At 53.9% G+C, this 14,319-nt stretch overlaps 3 protein-coding genes across 5 annotated transcripts in view; 2 read left to right on the forward strand and 1 right to left on the reverse strand.

The window, feature by feature from the left end:
• CDK2AP1 (cyclin-dependent kinase 2 associated protein 1) overlaps positions 1 to 1,288 on the forward strand; it is a 9,402-nt gene extending 8,114 nt beyond the window's left edge. Inside the window, exon 4 of the mRNA XM_006768880.2 lies at positions 255 to 1,288. Within this exon, the coding sequence (XP_006768943.2) occupies positions 255 to 559 (305 nt within the window). The 3' untranslated portion in view covers positions 560 to 1,288. The remainder of the gene's footprint in view (positions 1 to 254) is intronic.
• A 2,524-nt stretch (positions 1,289 to 3,812) lies between these two features.
• Positions 3,813 to 13,368, reverse strand: LOC102769124 (chromosome unknown open reading frame, human C12orf65). Of its 3 annotated transcripts, none has more exons than XM_006768881.2 (4): positions 13,248 to 13,368; positions 7,598 to 7,771; positions 5,513 to 5,820; positions 3,813 to 4,212 (listed from the first exon to the last, which is right to left on the reverse strand). In XM_006768881.2, exons 2-4 carry the CDS (start codon positions 7,623 to 7,625, stop codon positions 3,973 to 3,975), a joined length of 576 nt encoding a protein of 191 aa, XP_006768944.1. In that variant the 5' UTR covers positions 7,626 to 7,771; positions 13,248 to 13,368; the 3' UTR covers positions 3,813 to 3,972. The 3 variants fall into 3 exon arrangements, with proteins under 3 accessions (XP_006768944.1, XP_006768945.1, XP_006768946.1); XM_006768882.2 differs by having other exon boundaries at positions 7,598 to 7,774; XM_006768883.2 differs by lacking the exon at positions 7,598 to 7,771 and having other exon boundaries at positions 13,248 to 13,366.
• A 238-nt stretch (positions 13,369 to 13,606) lies between these two features.
• MPHOSPH9 (M-phase phosphoprotein 9) overlaps positions 13,607 to 14,319 on the forward strand; it is a 39,045-nt gene continuing 38,332 nt past the window's right edge. The window contains exon 1 of the mRNA XM_015567255.1: positions 13,607 to 13,673. The gene's annotated coding sequence lies outside the window, so the exon portion shown is untranslated. The remainder of the gene's footprint in view (positions 13,674 to 14,319) is intronic.

Consider the following 14,319-nt stretch of genomic DNA (forward strand, 5'->3'; position numbering starts at 1 on the left):
TGTCACATCACCTTTCAACACCTCGTGGAGTCAATGCCAAAAAGAATTGCTGCAGTATTGAAGGCCCAACGAAGTATTGATGGGGTGGTCATAATAATCTGGCCACTCAGAGAGAGAGAGAGAGTGTGTGTGTGTGTGTGTGTGTGTGTAATTTATCTGTTATTTTTTGTTAATCCTCACCCAAGGATATTTTCCTATTGATCTTTGTACGTGCCCTTGATCGGAATTGTACCCAGGTTTCCTTTGATCTGCAGGCCAATGCTCTATCTACCGAGCCAAACTGGCTAGGGCGTCAGAGCCATTTAAACCATGTGGAGGCCTGGGTGGTTGGATGCGGGTCCCAGTTCAGTGCGAGGGTTCTTTGGCTGGTGGTGAAAGGACCCTCTTCCTCCTTCGAAGTCCTCTCTTGGACTGGATTCCTCTCCCGGACTGGGTTCCTCTCCTGGATGGGGTCCGGCGGATGATCCCAGCCCCTGCCTCTTCTCTTCCAGGCATCATCCACGCGAGAGGGCTGGTTCGGGAGTGCTTGGCTGAGACGGAGCGGAACGCCAGGTCCTAGCCTCCGCGTCAGTGCGAAGGCTTTCCATCTTCTTCCCAGAAGTGACAGCTCATGCCCCCTATTCAGATGAAAAACTTGGCTTCAAAATGGTAACAGCTTGGTTTCTCCTCCTTGTGCCCCTCCTGGGGTTCGTCAGGCTCCGAACCTCCCGTCGCCGAGATGGAGATTTTCGCAGTTATTAGGTTTACATGTTAGTTAGGAACTACCCAGGGCGTTTTGTGTTTTTTTAAGCATTGATTTACATGATGCACGTCAGTTACCTATCACCGCAAACCGTAGTTGGCCTCCCAGATACTGGTGTTTCTCTTCTGGATGCATTTCTGTTACGTGGTTCTTTGTTTCTCTTCTGAGCTGATCCAGCTCTGAGGGTTTGTTTCAGCGAGTCCTGCGGCAGCCCTTTAGTAGCCAGTGCGTTCGCCACACACTATAAATTCTGCTCAGTGTAACTTTTTTTTTTTTTTTGCTTAAGCATTTGCATGACTATTAGTACTTTGAAATCCATCTTTAAAATGCACAAGTTATAAATACAGAAGAAAGAGCAACTTACCGAACCTCAACCTCCAACCTCGCCTGACAAGGACCCCTGAAATTTTCCCTAAGGATGTATGTAGATTTCAGTTCCGCCTTTCCCATCAGTGGATCCAAACATCTGGAAGAAAGTGACTAATACTGTTTGCATCTTTGTATGTATTTATTACTTGATGTAATAAAGCTTATTTTCATTAACAACTGGTATTAAGATGTGGGTTCATTGAATCATGGCATTTAAAAAATGTGTTTTTTTATTTTTATTTTTTATTGGTTTCAGAGAAGGGATAGAGAAAGAAACCTCAATGAGAGAGAATCATGGTTCAGCTGCCTTCTGCATGCCCCCTACTGGGGATCAAACTCACAACCCTGGCATGTGCCCTGTGAGGGAATGGAACTATGACTTCCGGGTTCCTAGGTCAAGGCTCAACCACTGAGCAACACCAGCCAAGCTCAAGTGGCATTTTTAAAAACAGCTCCTCAAGGAGAGGTGAGAGACCTGTCAAAGGTGGCATTTTCCCAGCTGACCCAGAAGCATGGTGGGAAGATGTGATTAGCACAACGGGCTGGGGGAAGCGTTTGCTGCGGTCACAGGCAGGGATGCAGCGAAGTTGCAAAGTTGTGTTGTGGTGCATTTTAATTGCAGTGAACTTCAGGGGGTGCCAGGAAAGAACGCCTGAACAGCGGTGAGAGCAGTTCCTCACTTTGCCCTTCACCCACCCCGCCCCCTGCAATTAGGACCTTCTCAGTCTAGGTGCTAATCCTGTGAGCGTTTCTGGGTGCTGCAGGAACCTGTTTTTCATGCACCGTGGCCACTTCACATGCTGCTCTGGTGCCGGATAGCGCCAGGAGGTGCTGGGCGTGTGAGAATCCGAGTGGTGGAGGGAGCTTGTACTATGAATCCCCACGGGGTGAGCACTCACTTTGGCCAGGGGTATGGGCAGTTCCGCAGGCTCGAGGCAGTCCGGCCCTTACAGGACTGGCCATAGGAAGGGTTCTAGGGAGTGAGCTTGTCTGCAGAAATGCCAAAAGGTGCAGGAAAGGAGATGGGAAGGGAAGCTTCTGTCTGCAGCTCTCCCGCCCTTACCGGCTTCTCTGTGCTGTTCCAGGTACCTTACCTGGCGGCCTTGGGGTGGAAGTTGGAGTGGGGAAGGGTCCTGCCACTGCACCCAGGGGTCTAGAGAGCCTTGTGGAGGACACCCGAGTTTCCGGACGAGGTCACTGCCTTAGGGGTCAGTTTCTTTGGCTGCAGAAATCAGGGAGGCGCTGTATCTGATGGACCTGCTCATCTCACGGGTCTTCCCGTTAGTTTTCTACGGGAACTTGTGAAGTGTTCCAACAAGCCAGGCTATGGACCTGCCTGAACAGCCCCAAACAACGGTCAGGGCAAAGGATGGTGATGGTGTCGAACAAACTCACAAGCAAATCGGGCTTCTGGAAGCTCATCCCTTCTAGACCTGCCTGTAAATCCACCTACAGGGACGATACGCCTACTTCCTCATGGGAGAGGCCACTTGGTCGTGTGGTACAACCAGCTAGTGGGGCCAGTGCCTTATTAAACTGCATGTCTTTGCTGTCTTGTTGTTTTTAAACATATTTTTATTGATTTCAGAGAGGAAGGAAGAGGGAGTGATAGAAACATCCATGATGAAAATCATTGATCGGCTGCCTCCTCCAAGTCCCCCACTGAGGATTGAGCCCACAACCCGGGCATGTGCCCTTGACCGGAATCGAACCTGGGACCTTTCAGTTCGCAGGTCGATGCTCTGTCCACTGAGCCAAACTGGCTAGGGTGCTGTCTTGTTTTTATTCTCTTAACCTGACATTAAGCTGACCTCTAAGTATCACTGAGCAGTGACCTCCCAGTGGATGATGAGGTTACCCTACAGGTTATTAATCTCTGTCTCAATTTCACAGGTCTCCATAGAAATGGACCTTTTTAACAGTTATACTTTTTTAAAAAATATATATTTTATTGATTTTTTACAGAGAGGAAGAGAGAGGGATAGAGAGTCAGAAACATCGATGAGAGAGAAACACTGATCAGCTGCCTCCTGCACAACCCCGACTGGGGATGTGCCCGCAACCCAGGTACATGCCCCTGACCGGAATCGAACCCGGGACCCTTGAGTCCACAGGCCGACGCTCTATCCACTGAGCCAAACTGGTTAGGGCATAACAGTGACACTTTTAAAAAATAGTCCTCCTTTTCCCCCCCAACCCAAATGTACAGCGTAAAGACATAAGGCGACACCCTTCTTGATATGGCCCAGGTCCCGAAATCAAACTGCCTGCCACCTGCAGCCCCTCGGAGCTGCTGCTCACAAGGATGACCCGCCTCCGCCCCAACCCCCACAAGAAGCCACTGTCCTCCAGCAGGGACCGCCTGCATTTCTCTCAGGTTTATTTTAAGTGCATCTCTGTCCACAGTTTAATCTGCCATGTAAAACAATTCGAGGCTTTCTAAACGGCTCAAATGCTGTTTTGAAGCCCTGTAGCCCCGCGGGTGAGGGACCCCGCCTTCTTCCTCGAAGCCTCTGGGGCTCCTCACTCAGCGTCTGCTGCTCCCGCCGTGGAGCCCTTACTGGCCACCCTTCTTGATATGGCCCAGGTCCCGAAATCAAACTGCCTGCCACCTGCAGCCCCTCGGAGCTGCTGCTCACAAGGATGACCCGCCTCCGCCCCAACCCCCACAAGAAGCCACTGTCCTCCAGCAGGGACCGCCTGCATTTCTCTCAGGTTTATTTTAAGTGCATCTCTGTCCACAGTTTAATCTGCCATGTAAAACAATTCGAGGCTTTCTAAACGGCTCAAATGCTGTTTTGAAGCCCTGTAGCCCCGCGGGTGAGGGACCCCGCCTTCTTCCTCGAAGCCTCTGGGGCTCCTCACTCAGCGTCTGCTGCTCCCGCCGTGGAGCCCTTACTGGCCTCCCAGAGCCCCTTCAGCAGCCTCTTCTTCTCCAGGGTCTGCTTTGCTCTCTTTTTCCGTTCTTGCTTTTTCTTCTCTGCTTCGCGTCTTTCTCTGTAAGCGACACTGTTTTCCTCGTTGTAGAAAACGTCCACTTTCTCTTGCAGGATTTTCCGAGCCAGCTTCCTGTTCTGATCGAGGGACCTCGTCTGATGGCACTGCGGGAGGGAGAGGAGGATCGTGACCCGAGAACCGCAGGCTGGTTCTCGGGACCCCAGGACTCAGCACACGCGACCTCGTCCCTGCAGAGGGGGCGGGCCCGGGAGGCAAGGACACTGGGCACGAATCCCAGCGAAGGGGTGACAAAGCCAGGGCGTGTCCCTGGCCCACACCCATGTGGGATGTGGCTTTCACAGCGACTGTTTCTAGTTGGGAGTGTGGTTTTGTTTAGAAGCAGCGGTAGCCTTTAAATAACTTACAATCCCAAAATAATGTTGAAAACATACACTGAAATGTCTAGCTGTGGGAAGGGCATGAGCACTGTGTGTGCAAAGGTCAGCTTCTGTCCGAGAGGGAAACGGGGCTCTCCCATCAGTCGCCACAGCATTCGCATGTGATGCCTGAGCGCGGGGGCCGGGCCGGCGAAGCTGGCTGATGGGAATTCGGGGATGTCAGGGCGAGAGAACGGCACCGAGAGAGAATTTGGAGAAAGTTATATAAAACAGGTTAAACAAAAGTGATGTCAGGTTTCAGGCTGTTCCCCGTAGCTCCTGAATGACAGGGCATCCAGGGGGAAGAGCAGCGGTGGAGACAGCGATGTGCTCTCAGCGATGTGCTCTCAGCGATGTGCTCTCGGCGGGGAGAGCCGGCAGGCCTGGCGCGTGCCTTAGCCTCTGTGCCTCCCGTTCCCCACCTGTCCCCGTTCCTCACCTGTCCCGCCGGGAAGAAGGGGTGGAGGGGCCTGTGAGGACTAAGAGCTGAAGCTCGCGAGGCCCTCAGCCGTGCTGTGTCGCTAGTACCGAGGCCGGCTGTGCTCTTGGTCGTATCTCAAGGCTCGGCGGCCTCTCAGGCCTCTGGCCACACAGAGTGGATGGGCAGTCCCCCTGCACCGAGGCACCACTTCCAGGTGTGCTGGCAGCTGGGATGTGGGAGCTTGGTTTTATAGGGAAGAGAGACTCCCACAGGCAGCCGTGCGGGCAAACTTCTGAGCGCTGGGAACGGCTGATCTGATCTCATGCTCAGAGGGGTGGGTGTCACTGGCCTCAGAGGAGATGGAGGGCAGCAGCCAGGCTCTCAGGGCAGAGGATGCTCACAGACCTCGGGGCCTGCTGGCTGCCCAGGGAGGGAGCGCCCATGGCAGTGCTGCCGCCACCAGCGGCCATGCTTTTATGAGAACCCTGCTGCCTGCCAAGTTCAAGGGCAGCAAGCGCCTGGCTCCAGAGGGGCTGGGAGGAGGCTGCACGGGACGAGATGTGCCAGGCTCTGGAGAACTCAGAGAGCCCCGCCCGCTCCCCCTACCTTGACAACCAGGCCGGAGGGCACGTGCTTCAGCACCACGCAGTTGCTGGTCTTGTTGGTTGCCTGGCCCCCCGGACCGTGTCCTTTCACAAACTGCTCTTCCAGGTCACTCTCTTCCAGGGAGAGCAGGGCGGGGTGGTCCTTCTTGCCGGCCACCTGGACCCAAGGGACTCCGGCTCCCGGGGACAGCAATGCCGGCTTCTCCCTGTACCCGTGTGCCCAGGGCACGGGGCACATTCTGGTCAGCGGGGCAGGAAGGCGAAATGAGCCCAAGGTGCCCATGGACAGGGGCTCTGCTTGCCGAAGACCTGGATCGGACAAAAGAGACAGCCCTTCAGGGGGAGGCCCTGCCCCCATGTTCACGTCAAGTCCCAGTTCAGACGATGGGGACCATCTCGTAGGGAGGGTATTAGGAAGTGGGTGAAGACACATGACTCGACCGTATCCTGCCCGCTGGTAAATACTTTCTTGTAACAGACCAGAAATATCTTTTTTTAAATGGACTTAAAAATATGTATGTGTATATATACATATATGTATATTTCAGAGAGGAAGGGAGAGAGAAAGATAGAAACATCAATGATGAGAGAGAATCATTGATCAGCTGCCTCCTGCACACCCCCCACTGGGGATGGAGCCCGCAACTCAGGCATGTGCCCTGCCTGGAAATAGAACTGTGACCTCCTAGCTCATAGGTAGATGCTCAGCCATTGAGCCACGCCGGCCGGGCTGGACCAGAAATATCTCCAAGGCCCCCAGAGGTGCTGTTTTCTCAGGAAGGAGAGGGTTTGGGTGTGAAGCTCAGAACAGGCTGTGATTTGATGTGTTAAACAGCACATCAAGGCAGAAGTGGGAGCTGAGTCGGGTGACATTATTTAAATGCTGGGGAGTCTGAAATCCACACACAGGACGGTGTGCCATCGCCTGTGGCGGCTGAGCCTGGACAGTGGGACCCAGTGACTATCACTATCCATCAACGTCAGGGCTGTTGTTTTTCAATGTTTCCAGTGTCTTGGGTCTGAATAGGAACACCTGTCCCCCAGACACTCGGCCAATGATGTGATCCAACTGGTCCGCGGCGTAGGCCCACCGAACCAGCCGACTTGCCTGAAGGCGCCGGGTAGGTTCAAAACACCACGCGCGGCGTTCTGTGAGCCACGGGAGGAGGAAAAGAGCGAGGCTGTCTTCACGGAGCTCGTCATCTAGCCAGAGAGGGCCACAGTCAGAAAGAAAGTGGTATTGACAGTGCAATTAAAGAACTGCTCGGGGGCAGCGTGAGGGGGACGGCCTCAGCTGACAAGGGCAGAGGATGGCAGCCGTGAGGACACGGCGAGCCCACAGGCTCTGGTGTGTTTTTCTTTCGAGGGTCAGGGAGGCAGGAATCTGAAAGGTGTTACCTCTTCAAAGATGTGCATGTGGACGGGGGAGTCACAGCCTGGCGGCTTCTCATCTGGAGAATGGAGACCAAGCCTCGCCACCCACCCAGGCAGGCGAAGAGCCAGAGGAGAGAGTGCTCGGAGGGGCTTTTGTGGGGCCTCTGACGGCAAGAGGCTGGTTTCTAGCAAAACCCCTGTTGCCCAGGGAGAATGAGAACTCCCTGATTGGAGCCTGACCGGCACGGCTCAGTGTCTGAGCGCAGACCTATGAGCTGGGAGGTCAAGGTGTGGTTCCCCATCGGGCCACATGCCTGGGTTTTGGGCTCGATCCCTGGTCGGGGGCGTGTGGGGAGCAGCTGGTCGGTGGTTCTCTCTCATCATTAATGTTTCTGTCTCTCCCTCTCCCTTCTTCCCTGAAGTCAATAGAAATGTCTATTTTTAAAAAATTGATGAGTAGAAAAATAAAAAAAAAACCATAAAAAATGTGATGACACACACATAGAAACATCCATTGTTGTTCACTTACTGATGCATTCATTGTTGATACCTCTATGTACCGACTGGGATCGCACCCGCAACCTTGGTGCGTCGGGGTGATGCTCTAACCAGCTGAGCTACCCGCCAGTTTTGGATGAGAGTCTTCCCTTCTGTCTCTACTATTTCTACAGACAACACACTTTGCAAGGCTTACGCCAGTGCTAGTTCTCACTTCCATGACTGTGCGTGGTCCACCTCATACCGTCCGTGTGAGAAGCCTGCGTTCAGCGCGGTCAGCCGTGGGGGATAGGAAGGTGCAGTGGTGAGGGCTCCATAGCTGGGAGGAGCGTGCCACCAAACGCTACTTTACCCACTGCCTCTGTCGTGTGTGCGGTATTTCAGGAGTCTCCTCAGGAGAGAAAACGATAGACCATAAACCGGGCACTCTGCCCGATGTCGCGGCAACAAAGAACCCACCTCCTAGAAACGATTCCCTGAACGAGACCAAGTCCCTGTCCAGATGCCCCTTCCTGCTTTCAACCCGCAGGACAGGATTCCTTTATGCCTCAGACAGCGTCTGGTCCCTGGATTAGATTCCGTATGGACAGGAGCCCAGCGCCTCTCTTGGGGCTGCTCTTCCGCGAGGGAGTGAATGTGACCGGGTGGGACAACCCTGGGCAGGGCCGGTGACAAAGGAAGGAAGCGAGTGGGAGACAAAGGGCGGGAGGAGGGTGCTTTGTCAGGCCAGTGTGGGTCCCATCTCTCTCTCTGTCCCAGTTCAGAGCCACTCGCACACTGGAAGGTCTCCCCCCAACTGGGGCTCAGGAAGGTCCCCAGCACCCGGCGACTGGCTGGTTTGTGTCACAGCCAATCCCAGCAGCCAATCGGGCGAGCCCGAAGACGGCTGGTATCTACTGGGGCTCTGGCGCTACTCCAAGGACAGCTGAAAATGACAACACACCCATGGTTCCACTTCCCAAAGCTCAGTGAAGATTCCGGGTTGGATTTCAGTTTTTGTGATACCCGCAGAGCAACTCCAAATCTTCGGGGAACAGTAAGGGCAGCTGAAATCAGAGCTCACCCTGACATTAAGAAAGAAAAACAAAGGTAACAGAAGTGCCGGTAAGGGGACACCAGCCGAGGGGAGAGCTGAGCTCCGATTCCTTCCTGGGAGTGGCAGCTCCGTCCGGGCTGGCTCCCACCCTCACTTCCGGCAGCTTCAGCGCATCCCTGCTGAGTGCAGTTTGGGGCGAAGCCTCTCATTGTCCAGTCCCTTCTCACTTGGCCAAGTCAGAGATTAGAGGTGTCAGGCCTCTACAAAAGGGAATGGTCATTTGTTCAACAGTAGTTTCCAATGTCTACCAGGAGCCAGGCCTGGGCATGGGGAGCCCCAGGGGCCTGGAGCATAAAAGATAAGGTAAGATGTCCATCAGGACGGGCCGGAATTGATGACCTGCTACGGAGCTGTGGTTCTCACGCTTTTTCTATGGCCCACGTCACCTGCAGGGCCTGTGACGGGCCTTGGAACCTGCTTCTGTTAGGTGGCCCTCATCCTGACCTCACAGACGTGTCCTCAAATCGAAGTGGAGGAGCAGATGTGGAGAGGACCCAAGATGGGGCTTTAGGAAAGATGGGGGTTAAGTCCTCATCACTCAACCTGTCGGGTGCACCCCCCCCCCCACCTCGGGACCTTGTTAGAGGAGGTACTCGTCATCAGGGCCTGAGGCTCTGTATTTAAATTTTTTTTTAAATTTGATTTCAGAGAGGAAAGGAGAGGGAGAGAGAGAGAGAAACATAAATGATGAGAGAGGATCATCAACCCCACACTGGGGATGGAGCCCGCAGCCAGGACATGTGCCCTGACCGGGAATCAAACTGATCTCCTGGTTCACAGTCTGATGTTCAACTACTGAGCCACTCTGGTCGGGCGAGGCTCTGCATGTCTAACCGGCTCCCAGGGAGGCTGGACTGCTGGTCCAGGAGACGCACTTCAAGGGCCCAGGTAAGGGCTTTGAGCAAGGCTTGTCGGAGTGTCCTACCTGCAGGGTGAAAACCCCAAGATCAGGACGTTAAAGAGATGGAGGAGGTGGAAAGGAGAGCTGGGTGGAGCTACTTAGAGAAAAGAGTGAAACGATTATTGATTTGAGTTCACAGAGCAGGTGAAATGGGAACAAGGGGATGAAGAAGCTGGGTCACCTGGAGAACGGACCCCCGAAACGCTGGCTCCCATGCTTCATGTGCTAGAACCTGCTGCCTGGTACACACAGAACGCAGGCCACGGTGGAACTCTACATGCCTTAGTAGTTCCATCAAAAACAGTAAACAGCCCCTGACTGGCGTGGCTCAGTGGTTAAGCGCCGACCTATGAGGTGGGAGGTTGCTGTTTGGCTTCCTGTTGGGGCACCTAGTAGTCCCATCAAAAACAGTAAAACGGCCCCTCACTGGCGTGGCTCAGTGGTTGAGCGCCGACCTATGAGTTGGGAGGTTGCTGTTTGGCTTCCTGTTGGGGCACCTGCCTGGGTTGCAGGCTCGATCCCCGCTTGGCAGCCGATCAATGATTCTCTCTCATCATTGATGTTTCTATCACTCTCTCTCTCCCTTCCTCTCTGAAATCAATGAAAAAAATAAAAAAAGGCAGGTCTCAGAACAATGGGCAAAGACCAAGCCCAGTGAGCTTGAAAAGGCTGATTGCAACCTTGCAGCTTTAAAGTCAAAATGGCCAGCTGATGGCACCAGAGGCTCCATGAGAGGAGGATTCTGAGAAATGCTTAATGCTAATTCATGTTGCAAAGGTGAGTTTTGGGGCTCCCTGCAGAATGGGCGGTCAGATCGAGCAGCCTCCCTCTGCCTTTCCCACCGGCTCACCCTCCTGTTCTAGTTGCCTGGAACCCTTCTGAGAGCGAGCCCCTCGCAGATGGAGCCACTGGGCCGGCTCAGGCCCGAAGCAGACCCTGGCCTTTCCGTGGCTCCGTTTCCCCTGAGGATGAAGCGCCTCTCCCACAGGAAGTGTCACAGAGACTTGGTTCTCCAAGAAGACAAGCGTAACGGGTTGAGCAGGAAATGCAGTTATCATCTTGGATTTGGGGGGAAGAGGGAGAGGCTACTCTAGGTCTGGTGGAAGTTTAATAGGCTTCTCGCTGCGGTTCAAGAGGCAACAATGAAGCAGATCAAGAGAGGTTTCCCCTGAGGATGAAGTGCCTCTCCCACAGGAAGTGTCACAGAGACGTGGTTCTCCAAGAAGACAAGCGTAACAGGTTGAGCAGGAAATGCAGTTATCATCTTGGATTTGCTGTGGTTCAAGAGGCAACAATGAAGCAGATCAAGAGAAACGCTTTCCATTCATCCCATAACGCCCTGTTCAGTTTTTCTTTTAAACGTAGAGAGAGTGGGAAGGAGGGAGGGGGAAGAAAGAGAAACATCAATGTGAGAGAAACACATTGATTGGTTGCCTACTGCACGAACCCTGACCAGGGCTGGCGATGGAACCTGCAACCCAGGTACGTGCCCTTGACTGGGAATCAAACTCCCGACCCTAAATGGGCTCAAAGGCCAACACTCTAACCACTGAGCACACCAGCCTGGGCAGCTGGTCCATTTCTTAAACTAAATTGGTCCTTTCTACAGCTTGTTTCTTTACCTTTTGTAACATCTCCAGACCAGTCCTTTCTCAGCTCTTTAAAGTGTTAGCTCATTCCCTCAACTTTCTCTTCTTGACTCTTCTTCCTCTCATTTTTTTGGCCCCTGAAAGGCTATCTTGCTTTGTAGTCAGAGCAACCTGTGTCAATGTCTCCACTCTCTATGCAACTCTGGCCATGTTTGCTCATCTGTAAGACGGAGGTAGTAATACCAGCTGGGGTGAGAAAAATCACACGTCGCCACAAATGTGAAGCAGTGAGCACTTCGGATCCCTACACTACGGAGCTCAGGAACCCGTGACACACCACACACACTGTGGTCTCAGCGCACAGACCCACTCTGCAAACTCACGACTTCATGGGTGTTTATGTGATTAGAGCTCAGAGTGAAAAGGCTTCTAGAACAGCGACCTGCTCATTATTTTACTGGGGATGGTCCCATTCAAGAAGTACTTGGAAACCTTGAAAGTACCAAAGACATACTGTTAGGTGAGGTCATAATTGTGATCCAGGAAAGCAGGTGCCAAGGAACAAATTATGATGCCAGGAGCACAGCTGGACTTCCCGGCAGGTTCAAATGGAAAGATAAAAACCCACCTTCATCAAACAAGTCCTGGTTCAAACTTAGAGATCTTTAGGGATTACCTAGTATGGTAGGAAAAGTCGGGAAAGATGAAAAAAAAAATCCGTATTTAAATGTATACCTGATCACTTCCATATTTAATGGATAAACTATAGATTTAGTTTTAGAGTTCCTCCTCTTTTGCTGTGGAGAACTGGTCCCCCGATGACAAACTTTGTATATAAAAACCAACGACAGCCCTAGCCAGTTTGGCTCAGTGGATACAGCATTGGCCTGCGGACTCAAGGGTCCCAGAATAGATTCCCGTCAAGGGCATGTACCTTGGTTGCGGGCACATCCCCAGTAGGGAGTATGCAGGAGGCAGCTGATGGATGTTTCTCTCTCATTGATGTTTCTAACTCTCTATCCCTCTCCCTTCCTCTCTGTAAAAAATCAATAAAATATATTTAAAAACAAAACAAAACAAAACCAACGACACAAAATAACCTCCTGGTTAACAGGCACTACATTTTTCAAGCTACTAGCGACCGCTGTTGCTGAATAGCCTGATCTTATCCCAGTCAATGTAAAAGACGGAAAGATCTCTGCCATAAAGCTGTCAATTTAAAGACTCCGCCCCGCCAGTGTGGCTCAGCGGTTGAGCGTGGACATGAACCAGGAGGGTGCTGGTTCCATTCCTAGTCGGGGCACATACCTGGGTTTTGGAGCAGAGCCCCCAGTGGGGGGCGTGCAGGAGGCAGCTGATCCCTGCTACTCTCTGGATGTTTCTCCCTCTCCCCTTTCCCTTCCTCTGTCTCTCAAATCAATAAAAACATATTTAAAAGAATGAAATAAAAGCACCATTAAGAAAATAATTTGGACTTTGGTTAGTGTCACACGAGCATAATATCAGCGGGTGGATTAACACAATGTGGGGTGGGTGGGGGTTCGATTCATTTAAGCTTGCCGTCCTCCAGGCGCGCATGAGGTCTGGGAGGGAGACGGGTGCTTTCCGGCTGAAACGTGATTGCTAGGAATTCTTGGGGGGCTGGGATGCGATGGGCGGCCTCGTCCCCAGGGCAGGCACAGCTCCGAGGTCCCGCCCGCTCAGGCAGCTCTAAGTGGCAGCCAAAGCCCCTATGCCTTGGAGGGAAATCTCAAAGCTGCAAGTACTGGAAAGGCTCACCAGCTTGAAGAATGTGGACGGAACCGAGCGAGAGAGGGGGGCTGGGGGCCCACGGCGAGGGGCGCGGGATCTCTCTCGTCCTTTGAAAGCTCTGACAGGAGCGACGCTGACACCTACTATGTGCCAGGCCTGCAACAGCCCTGCTGCGAGCGTGCTACGGGTGCGACAGGCTCTGCTGAACAAGTCCACGGGGACCGTTCCATTTGTCCTGTTTTCTGCAGGGCGTGGGCTTCCCTCTCCTGTCCCCCCCCCCGCCCCCGTCCTTGAAGATAGCCAAGGCCGACCCCCCGCAGCCTAGGCTACACCAGGTGCAGGGAAAGCAGCTCAGGTGTCTGCACCGGCTCCACCGCACCGCCAACAGGGCCTCAGATCAACAGGCTGCGCGACTCAGGGTCGCAAACCGGAAAACTCAAGGCGTCCGGGCTCCCAGTCCCCTTTCCAGAGCCCTTGACAATCGTGGGTAACCGTGCGGGTGCCCGATTTCTCCGCGGACACTTACCCGACCCCACGATCGGCCTCCGCCCCCAAAGACCTGATGGGAACCAGAATCACCGCCGAATAGGGAGCGCAACGCACTCTCGCGTCTGCGCATGCGCCGTGCTTCAGCCGAGGCTCCCAGCCGCCTTCTTACCAACTGCGCATGCGGAAAGTCGAGGCCTCTTCCCGGTAAAGCTGCCAGAGAACCAATCAGACGAGAGGGCTTGACAATGACCACGCCCCGCACCAGTTCCCAGGCGTTCGACCTCGGTCTCCCGCGCGAGCTGAGGGGAGGGAAGGGGGAGTTCGCGGCGCGCGCAGCTGCTCAGTGTCTCCGCCCCTTCTCGAGCGGCCAATCGCCGGCCAGGCGCCGGGCGCGCGCACGCTCCCTGAAGTTTAACGGTCGCGAGAGGCCGCTCGCCCAACGCTGAATTGAATCGGCGGCCAGGTAAGCGGTCGCCCGCCTGCAGGGAGCTGCCGGTCTCGGGGGACAGGAGGGACGAGACTTAGAAGACACGGCCTTAGAGGAGCCCTGAGCGTGCTGACGGCCTAGAGGGCCAGGGAGACGACGGCCACACGCCGCAGCTCTCCCCCAGCCCTCGGGCGTGTGGGGGCTTTGCCCGCGGCCGGGCGCCCATTCTAGCGTCGGTGCCCTTGAGTGACACCCGCGCGGCCCAATGGCAGAGCGCCTCTCCCCGAGGGGCGGGGGGCTTGGGGAATTCCTCGTTTCCTTCGTTGACTTGGGGAATCGCGGCCGCATTTGATGGGACGACAGCCTTGCGTTCGGGCGATTGCGTGCGTCCTCCCTCGCCTTCTCACGTGGACCCGAGAGCCCGCACCAGCCTTTGGGGTCCGGGTACCCGACCTCTGCAATCCCCCCTTCCTTCCCCCCTTGGGCTCCCAGCAAAGCAAAACTGCACGTTAACTTTTATAGCAGCATCAGGCCCCCATCAGCCGTTCGCTTCTCCCCCAACTCTTTTTCTTTTGTTAGGGGTCGGGAGAAACCAAAAGCATGGTATTTTGTTGCTGTGAAATATAAAATGGTCTCTGTACTATTTATTCTCTATGACGTTTTCTTAAAAAATTTTTGCATT

This window comes from Myotis davidii, unplaced genomic scaffold (assembly GCF_000327345.1).
Source record: "Myotis davidii unplaced genomic scaffold, ASM32734v1 scaffold223, whole genome shotgun sequence".
NCBI classification, from domain to species: Eukaryota; Metazoa; Chordata; class Mammalia; order Chiroptera; family Vespertilionidae; genus Myotis; species Myotis davidii.

Excerpts from the sequence above, each read along its gene's own strand:
- LOC102769124 (XM_006768881.2), bottom strand. The coding sequence starts at position 7,625 with ATGAGGTGGACCACGCACAGTCATGGAA. Across the intron at positions 5,821-7,597 it reads GACCACGCACAGTCATGGAA|GTCTTCGGCAAGCAGAGCCC; the intron begins GTGAGAACTAGC and ends TGTCCGATCCAG. Across the intron at positions 4,213-5,512 it reads CCTCCGGCCTGGTTGTCAAG|TGCCATCAGACGAGGTCCCT; the intron begins GTAGGGGGAGCG and ends TCCCTCCCGCAG.